The sequence below is a fragment of the Prionailurus bengalensis genome, chromosome A2 (assembly GCF_016509475.1).
Source record: "Prionailurus bengalensis isolate Pbe53 chromosome A2, Fcat_Pben_1.1_paternal_pri, whole genome shotgun sequence".
In the NCBI taxonomy this organism is placed as follows: Eukaryota; Metazoa; Chordata; class Mammalia; order Carnivora; family Felidae; genus Prionailurus; species Prionailurus bengalensis.
Genome location: NC_057348.1, coordinates 47,010,626 through 47,020,134, shown reverse-complemented (window position 1 = coordinate 47,020,134; position 9,509 = coordinate 47,010,626). Strand labels below are relative to the sequence as shown.

The following is a 9,509-nucleotide window of genomic DNA, read 5'->3' as shown; positions in this document are numbered from 1 at the left end:
ATAAGAGAATTTTAAAAACTGTGAACAAACTGAGGGTTGATGGGGGGTGGGAGAAAGGGGAGGGTGGGTGATGGGTATTGAGGAGGGCACCTTTTGGGATGAGCACTGGGTGTTGTATGGAAACCAATTTGACAATAAATTTCATATATTGAAAAAAAAAAAAAAAAGAAATACTACTTTCCTGTAAAGTGAAGATCATGCATTTCTCCTTGGGCACTTAAATGGCAAGAAGCCTGTGTTTTTTGAACTCGCTCTTGCCCCTTCCCACAAATCCATGCTTATACACTGCTGAGAGGACTGTTGGGTAATTCAAATCATACCCTTAAACTTAGAAAGATCCTCCTACTAATAAAAGACAGTCAACCAAGACTGTTGGTCGAGGCTGATTCAGGACTCGAACCCGCAAATGGGTGAAAGACCACAGACAATATTAAAACCGGAAAAACAAAAACCCTACTAGTGAAGAAAGCAGTGTGAGTGGCTTCTGTTTGTTTCTGTTTGTACAGAAACCCTAGTTCTTGTAAAACAGACCTGGTTGGAGGAGATGGGAGGTTCAGGGTCCCCATTCCCACCCATACTTAACAAAAGCTACAAGTTCGCGGTGGTGGTGTTGTTTTCATCTGTTTTATAAGTTCAGTCACTACATATTTTATTTGAAGACTTTTATAAGCTCTTTAAAAAGACTATAAACCACTGTCCAATGTTAATCACCTTACAGAGACCCAACACAAACTACCCCAGGTGGAGCATATATAATGCTGCTAGTGGTTAAGATTTAGGTGCTACAGTCAGATGTTCAAATCCTGGGCTCAGATTCTGACCCTATCACTCACTGGCTGAGAGAACTTGCGCTGATGCTACACTTCTCGGAATGTTTGACTGAAGCCCCCTCATTGATTTAGTCAAGTGTTAAATGAGATAATACATGGGAAAAGCTTGCCATGTTACAAACATGAAATTTAAGAAATGAATGCTAGCGGGGCACCAGGGTGACTCGGTCAGTTAAGCGTCCGACTTCAGCCCAGGTCATGATCTCACGGTGGGTGGGTTCCAGCCCCGCATCAGGCTCTGGGCTGACCGCGTGGAGGCTGCTTTGGATTGTGTGTCTCCCTCACTTTCTGCCCCTCTTCCACTCGTGCTCTGTCTCTGTCTCTCAAAATTAAATAAGTGTTAAAAAAAAATGTTTGTCACAAAGACATGAATGCTAGCTGTTGCCATCTTAGTTTTTTAAGAACATAATCAGGAAAGTAGTGGAATGGCCCTTCTACAACTCTACATAAACTCTTCTGGCTCAGAACCACTTGTCTTCTACTGAAGACGTAGGTTTGGCATGGCTAGACAATGAAAGGCCAACAACCCAATTACATTCCTTCTTTGCTGGAAGGAATGGAAGGAAGCTGAGGTTCTAGAACCAGACGGTTGAGGGTATATGTTGGGGAAAGGGCATACAAATGTGAGGCACAAAATCTATACAGATTAGTATAAGTATAGAGAATAATCAAAGAGTACATAACCCAAAAACATTAGGAAAAGAAGTAAATCAGGTCATTTTAATGAAACCATTGTCATTTTTATGAAATGCGTGCTATTATGGTATTTGTCAGCTTTTCAAAATTTGTTGTGATTTTTTTTTATCCTGCATACATATTTACTTCTGCATGTCTAGTTTTGCGTTTGTAATTTTATCTTATTTTTCTCAAAGACATCCCTCCAAAACCTGGATTGCCCCCTACAAAACATGGGAAAGTTAAGAGTGTCTTTTGCACTGGAAGACTCTCCAAGGGGTACACGTGTCTTCAGGAAAAACGGTAAGCGAGATTCTCAAACTGTGGTCCCCACACTGGCAGCGATCAGGCTCACCCAGGAACTGGTTGGCACATGCAAATTCTCAGCCCGCCCCACACCTACTGAGTCAGAAACTCTGGGGGGTAGCCCAGCAATCTGTGTTTCTATAAACACTCCAAGGAACTCTAACGTCTAACAACCACCGCCTTTAAGGGACATTTCCAAATCCTCACCATACACAACATCAAAGTACACATTTGTAGTCGCACCGGAAAATGGCTCGGCTACGGCTTGACCTGTGACCTACCAGTTCTCAGTCCCCACAATCCCTGTCGGACTTGATCGGAGGGCACACCTCTCAAAGACCTGGAATCTCACTGCTCTGCGTGCACAGCCCTGGTGTGTAGAAATCTCTGGAGCACCAAAGGGACCCTGGGAAATATCTGTCAGGAAACACTCTGCCTCTTCCCTTCCTGGCTTGTCGGCAGAGCCCCAAGTGCCTCGTTCTGTTCCTGCAGCAAACTCAGCAAAACTTCAGGCCGCCTTGCTCTGTGCTAGAATGCAGACACGAGAGGGCTCTCGTGTTAATTAACATGTTCATTAGGACAGAAAAATAAAGTTGGACTTTTCCCATCAGCAAATAAGCCTGTTAAGGGCAGAAGAGTGTGAAAACCAGGACCTGCTTAGCCAATTAAGTTACAGGGTGGATATTTCCTCCAAATTGAGGGGGTGAGTCTACAGCTCCGGAGTTTTGACGTAAATATATTTAAAGGAGGCAACAAGACAAAGACACTTTCTTTTAATGTATGATCAGAGATGTGTTGAAGTTAATATTTTTTAATTTCCTCGCACTTTGTGAGTATTTCAGTTCTGTAAGGTGCCTCTAAATTTAAAAATAACAGGTACAATGAGGGACACCTGGGTGGCTCATTTGGCTAAGTGTCCAACTCTTGGCTTCAGGAGCTCAGAACTCTTGGCTTCATGATCTCACCGTTCATGAGTTCAAGCCCCACATCAGGCTCTGCGTTGACAGCACAGAGCCTGCCTGAGATTCTCTCTCTCCCTCTCTCTCTGCCCCTCCTCCACTCTATCTCTCAAAATAAATAAAGTTAAAAAAAAATTGTTTTTTTTAAATAACAGGTACAGTGAATTTGATAAATTGTGGAAGGCTTTTATGGGGTATATTTTATCTAAGAGAATGACAGTAATAACTGAGTAACAAATCTTTTTTGCAGAGGGGCTTTCTATTGGTTGGAGGGCGGGCAGGCTCATTGCCTCCTTCACACATGCCCACCAGTACAGAGAACATTCTGATCTGTGCAATGCAGAGCAGCCTCAGAGGTCTTGATTACCAGAAGCTGGGAGGGCCTGGGTGCCTCAGGCTGGGGTCCTCGGAATCCAGAAGCATGTTTACTGCCCTGTCCCAACCTCCTCCCTTCTACCCTGTGGAAGGGGCCACTGGGTTCTCAGACCAAGGATTGAGCAACATCCCTCTGGAAATGGCCCAGGCTATTCCCTGTCGCAAAGACCCCCCTCTCTCCATCCTGGGGCTACAGCCAAGCTATTCATTCTGCTACTTAAGAGAGCTTGAAGTCACGGGTTCAGAGTGTTTCAACTGTGACCTAGGGTAGGGTTCTTACCGCCTAGTGTCCTCAACTGTAGAAATAGAATAATAGAATTTCTCTCCCAGGATTCGGGTGATGCTTGAATATGGTAGGTTTTAAGCCGCATGTGCACAGACACACATGCACAAACACACACGTGAAGGACTGTATGATGTGCCAGAATGTGCCAGGTACTTGCCCACAATGCTCCAGGGAGTGTGGGGCACAGGCATCTCTCTTAACCACCCTGCACCTTGCATTCTGGCGTCCTACGATGGACAGAACAGCAGCACATTTCCCTGATTACACTTTGAGAGAAGTTGGGGCCCCTGGGTGGCTCAGTTGGTTGAGCGTCTGATTGTTGATTTCAGCTCAGGTCACTATCCCAGGGTCGTGGGATCCAGCCCCACATTGGCCTCTGCACTGAGTGTGGAATCTGCTTAAGATTCTCTCTCTCCCTCTGCCTCTCTCTCCCGCTCACACTCTCTAAAATGAAATTAAAAAAAAAAAATTTTAACTTGGAGAGAAGTCACATATATAATAAGTATGTTAGCAGCTGGCACCTAACAGGCTTTGCTAAAACGTAGCTCATTCTGCTCTCACAAGAACACCAGGAGTTAAGGTGCTAGAATCTGGGGTTTTTTGTTGTTTTTTTTAAAAATGTTTATTTGTATTTGAGAGAGAGACAGAGAGAGGGAGAAACAGAGAGCGACAGAGCGTGAGTGGGGGAGGGGCAGAGAGCGACAGAATCCAAAGCAGGCTCCAGGCTTCAAGCTGTGAGCACAGAGCCCGACGCAGGACTCCCAACTCATGAACCTTGAGATCGCGACCTGAGCTGAAGTTGGACACTCAACCGACTGAGCCACCCAGGCGCCCCTGGTTTTACAAACAAGTAAACAGTGTGAGACCCTGACTCAAGCTGCTAATCCAGAAGGACAGGCCAAGGCTCCGGCCCAGTCCTCTTCATGCCAGTCCAAGTTCTTATCCCTCCTTAGGGTTGGGGTAAAAATCCTACAACTGCTCCTGGGTATCAAATCCAACCCGACCATAACCTTAGGAAATGCACAGGCAGGGCGTCCTGGGTACCAGGTGCCATCTTAAGCATGCTACACATACGAATCCACTCAATCCACCCTGTACATATGGACTGTTGTTGTCATTCCATATAACGGATGGGCACACTGAGGCCCAGCAAGATTGTGGACCTTGTACAACCGGGCACAAGGCTCATCGGCAGAGTCAGGTCCGCACCTCCCGCAGCGTGGGTCCAGAGTCCACTCTCAGCCCTGATGCTCCCCGGCAGTGTCTAGACAGGATGCTCCCACGTGCCACCGCTGACCAAGGGCACGGGTGCTTCCACCATCAAGGCCATTCAGCTGCACCTTTGGCATAGGGGCCCCACCTGGCCTTGTCAAGAGGGTGACAAACCCAAGAGACTTCAAAGACACAACCACCACCAACGCGTACGAAGGCGGTGTGCTTTAATATCAGCAAGGTGCTTCTTCTCCTTGTTACAACGCAGAGGTTTTTAAAAGCACCGTCAGAATTGCCCAGCCACAAAGGCGGGACACCAAGGTAGCACAGGGCAGAACCAGCGCATCGCGACTCAGGTAGCTGCAGGGATGGGGGCCGTCCTGCTGAAACCCTCCTGGCTCATGCCTCCCACAGACCGCTGCCCCCACATTGACCGCATGTGCCATTACCCCACCTTAACCTGTAGGAGGCCAGCAGGAATGAATTGCCTTAAGATAACAGAGACTTGGTTCCAGAAGGTAGAAAGACTCAGATAAATGGCAATGAGAACTGAGAACAGGTCAGTGGCTGGGACAAAGGAGGCTAATGCAGAGAGGAGGGCAGAGACAGGACAAAAATCATTACGTGTGGCTCTCGCCCACATGGGAAGGACAGGTAAATGGAACATGTGACAGACAAAAACAGAGTGGTATTAGTCAGGGCTCAGCTGTGAAAAACAAAAAACACACAGAATAAAGTTTTTATCATCTGGCTTTATGGTTTCCTTTTAAAGGGTTTTCCCCCTGGTTTGTCCTGCATGTAATGTGTACATGTGAGTTTATAAAGGAGAAACAAAAAGACAATTCAAAAAAAAAAAGAATCTTTTAATAAAAATTATTCATAAAAATCCTAATAAATTTCTAAGAACAAGATATTTCTTAGTACATTTATAAAAGAACATTTGGTCCTTTTACAAAAAGCTCCCTCTTAATTTAAATACATTTCTTATTTACAGATTAAACATAAAATATCATCTATAGTTGCAGAGCATATTGCACATTACAGAGAGAGAAGCATGTGTATGTTTTAATTGGTTTTCCCAGAGTTTCCAACTCCAGATTTTTTTGTAAAAACAGATTTACCTTTCTTGTGCATAATAAATAAAAATGCAGCTTGTGTTTTGCTATTTAAACCTAAAACAAAATACCTTTTAAAAAATAGTATTTCTCTGCCTCTCAGAAAGAAGGAAAGGGGGTAAGGAATCAGGAAGGTCCACAGGTACATTTTCCCGGAGTCACGTCCAAACTCAAGCAGGAACAGAACCCTGAGCCCTGCAAAACCTGGGGACACACAACCCAGCCAGCCCACCCTCTCTCTTTCACAAGGGTCCCTGCCCTGCAGGGAACAGGCACTAGAGAAGGAGCTGGATGTCTGGCAACGGAAAAGGAAAGACCAAGATTTTCTTCAGAAGTCCCTGCTCAGGCACTCTGGTTAGAGCAATCATGCACCCTACCTTTTCACCATTCAGTTTGAAAGTGTCAAAAGAGAAAGACCCCGGAGCCCTCCAGAAAGAAGAAAAGGATGTCTGATGCTAATTCCACAAGATCCAAAGCAAAGGATGACTGTCTGCAATCATTCAGTAAACTGAGCTAAGAAAATAGCTAAGAGGCTTTCTTTGGTCGGGGAGGGGACAGAAGGTGAGGGAAACAGGTTCAGGCCCTCAGATTGTATACAGACCCTCCTCTAAAATTCACCTGCACAGACACCACCTTGGTGCATGAACAGCAACAATCCGGGACGGCCTGAGAACCTGGGATTCAATGGCACAGACCAAGTTCCGGTGGAACTAACGGCAGGACGGATGTGCAAATGGAAGCTGGTTCTTCACAAAAGCCAGCGCAACTGTAAGCCAGACTTCCTTCGTCACCTACTCCTCAGGAAATGAGAGTTCCCTGTCACACTGAGCCTGCCCTGTACCGATTTAGAACTTTGTGGGAGGCGATTCAGACTCCACCCAGCCTAACTACAAGGCAGCTTTCTACAGCAGTTCTGTTAAGACCATCTTCCTCACGTCGACCAGAGCAGACTCTAGACCCTGGCTACACAGGGGAACTTGAGGTTGATGCAGGCCCACGGCCGTTCCAAAGGATGGCATCCATTCAGAATCAGGGCAGTCCTGGGGCAAAGCACTCCCCCCTCCGCCTTTCCCTACCCCATATCCTGCGACACAGAATAAAAGACACAGCAAAAGCCCTGCAAGATGTAACAAAGCTGTGGACATTCTGATCTCCAACCAGAACACGAGCAAGTTTTGAAGTTGGCTAAAAGAACCTTCGTTTCGTGGCTGGCACTAGGCGCTCATCTCCATGTAGCCCCACAGAGCACGGACTAGGCAGCATCACTCTGGACCGGGCAGTCTCTGAGCTCAACCACCAGGATGAGTCCACAGTATGTCGCTCACCCTCAGGCTCGCCAACTGGTACAAGGCAGTGCCCAAAAGGCAAGAGGGTCTTGACTCCGTGCAAGACACCTCCCGGGCTGCCTCCAGCCCCTGGGGTACATCAGCAGCACTCAGGCACACATCCCCACTCCTGAGCACGAGGGGGCTGCAACACCAGAGCAGGTGACAGGTTAAGGGCCTGGAGGAGAGGGTGATGTCAGAATGCCACACATCAATGTTGTCACAGAAGCTGGAGAGGGAACCCAGCAAGGCCACGAGAGAGGGCAGATGCATGGAGGACCCACTTTCCTCCCTGATGTGCCCCATCCTCCCAAATGGGCCATTTATAGTCCCACGTCAATGTGCCTGGAGAAGAGCTACAGGGACGCTCGGGCCTGTGTGCACATGTGTCTGTAAATGTGGCATTTTGATTTGACTAAGTCAAAGAAAACAATTAAAATATATTCTCAAAGAAAATTTTCTATTCAGTAGATAAGACAAGGTCGATAAAGAGAATGCCTCTGAAAAGAAGAAAAATGGTAAGACAGAAGCATTTGATTGTGTTTACTTTAAAACAATTTGCATAGTAAATATTTAAAAGGTAGAGGTGACACATTTATTACTGAAAAATCCTTTTTTTAAAAATCTCCAAGAACTGAATTCTGTCTTAAAAAAAAAAAAAAACAGTAACACTTAAATTTTCAAGAAGGAATAAAATCTTTCCCTTTGATTGATATGCAATGGCTTAGAGTACACTTCTAGTTTTAAAAAGATGAACGAGAAATCGTTGGAAGTGTGCAAGCAGGGACAGGTGCACAACATGACAGGTGAGGGTGGAGGTGTTCAAGAGACTTCCCAGCCTTTCTACTGGGGTTCATTTCAACCTCAGATGTTACACGAAGCCAGGCTGAGGGTTCAAATCCACCTCTGCTTCGTATGAGTATTCAGTGTAAGTTCAAAGACAGATACTTCTGTTCTGGCTAAGAAAACAACAACAAAGAAGGCGTTTGAGCACAACTTCCTCCTAATGTAGGTTTGCTTAAAAATATCAGGCTGAAAGTCAAGGACCGGCCAAGAATTTTCCAGTCTTCGTAATACTCATCCCATCCCCCTTTCACTGTGGTCCCACCATGTGGCAATACAAAACAAGCCTGTTACAAGCGTGCCAGCAGCTGTGACGACCAGCAGCCCCCACCAAAATCGAATAAGGCACTAATCTAACACCTGTGTTACACAGAGAAACGGCTCAAGGGGGCCAGAGAGTCATCTGATCATTTCTTCCTCCCTGACTTAGCTAATTGGCACTAGACACAGAAAACAAAAACAAAACACAATTCTAACCCAAACACGGTCAGAACTGAGAATCCTTGGTTAGTATATACAACACAGAGGGAAGCTCAGACATTCTTAGGTATTTCTCTCCCCCTAAAAGGCACCTGGTTATAGAACTACAGGAGCTCCTCAGGTAAGTTCAAAATAAATGTAATACACCATCCAAAAGATCTAGCCTTGTGACAACTTAAGAGACTGCCTTTTGAAATTCAGGTCAAAGTTATTCATAAGCAATTAACTCGTAACACTGTGAAGATTACTGGGGATGCAAATGAATAACTTGGGGGTTTTCCCCCATGTGATCCCAAATCATAGGTGGAGGGAGAGTCCAATTATCTAGTGAGAGACAGAAAGGATAACAAAATGCAATAAATAGGGATGAACCTCAGGCCCTTTGCACGGAAATTTCGTTCACAGTCCTCTAACAGAGAGGTAGCAATACTGCAGTCACAAGTGCCGGAGACGGGAACACACTCGTTGGATTCCAAAGTGTGAGGCTAGGAAGATCCATCCAAAGATGCCCCATCCACACTGTGCTTAGGAAATTAGCATGTCATAGGAAGCCAACTTCTGTGTACCTTCTTACTTCCAATTATATCCTTAAGAAAAACAGGGCGTTTTATTGAACAGAAGAGAAACATAGCGTATGCACGATTCTGCTAGACGTGTGTGCGGAGCCATCCGGAAATGCCAACACCGTCATGGACGGCCAGACTGCCACCCACTTCCACTTCAGAACATATCTCGGCATGGCCTGGGTTCAGCTGTTTATGTCCGGTTTCCGATGCGGCCACACGGAGGAGAGCACCTCAAATCAGGCCAACCATCTGGTCAATCTGTCTCATGTAGATGCTCTTTAAGGGCAGGGAGTATCTCCTCTCGTCAGGAACACGATTGCACTAGGAAGAAAACAGAAGAGGAAAACTGTCAACTTGGAATTAAAAATCCAGGTATTAATTGCCCAGGAAACGCAGGTGGATGACCTAAACCAGGGTTTGTCAATCTGCACACCGTTGTCATGGGGGCCATCTTGTGCGCCGCAGGATGGTTAGCAGCGTCCCTGCTGTCTCCCGCTAGACGCCCCCGAGCCCCTGCTCCCCTAGTGTGAAAACCAA

The 9,509-nt window shown here is 46.1% G+C and overlaps 1 protein-coding gene across 1 annotated transcript in view; it reads right to left on the bottom strand.

Annotated features, from left to right (window-relative positions):
* Positions 1-5,485: 5,485 nt before the first annotated feature.
* Positions 5,486-9,509, bottom strand: part of EDEM1 (ER degradation enhancing alpha-mannosidase like protein 1) — a 29,623-nt gene continuing 25,599 nt past the window's right edge. Inside the window, exon 12 of the mRNA XM_043587989.1 lies at positions 5,486-9,293. Within this exon, the coding sequence (XP_043443924.1) occupies positions 9,204-9,293 (90 nt within the window). The 3' untranslated portion in view covers positions 5,486-9,203. The remainder of the gene's footprint in view (positions 9,294-9,509) is intronic.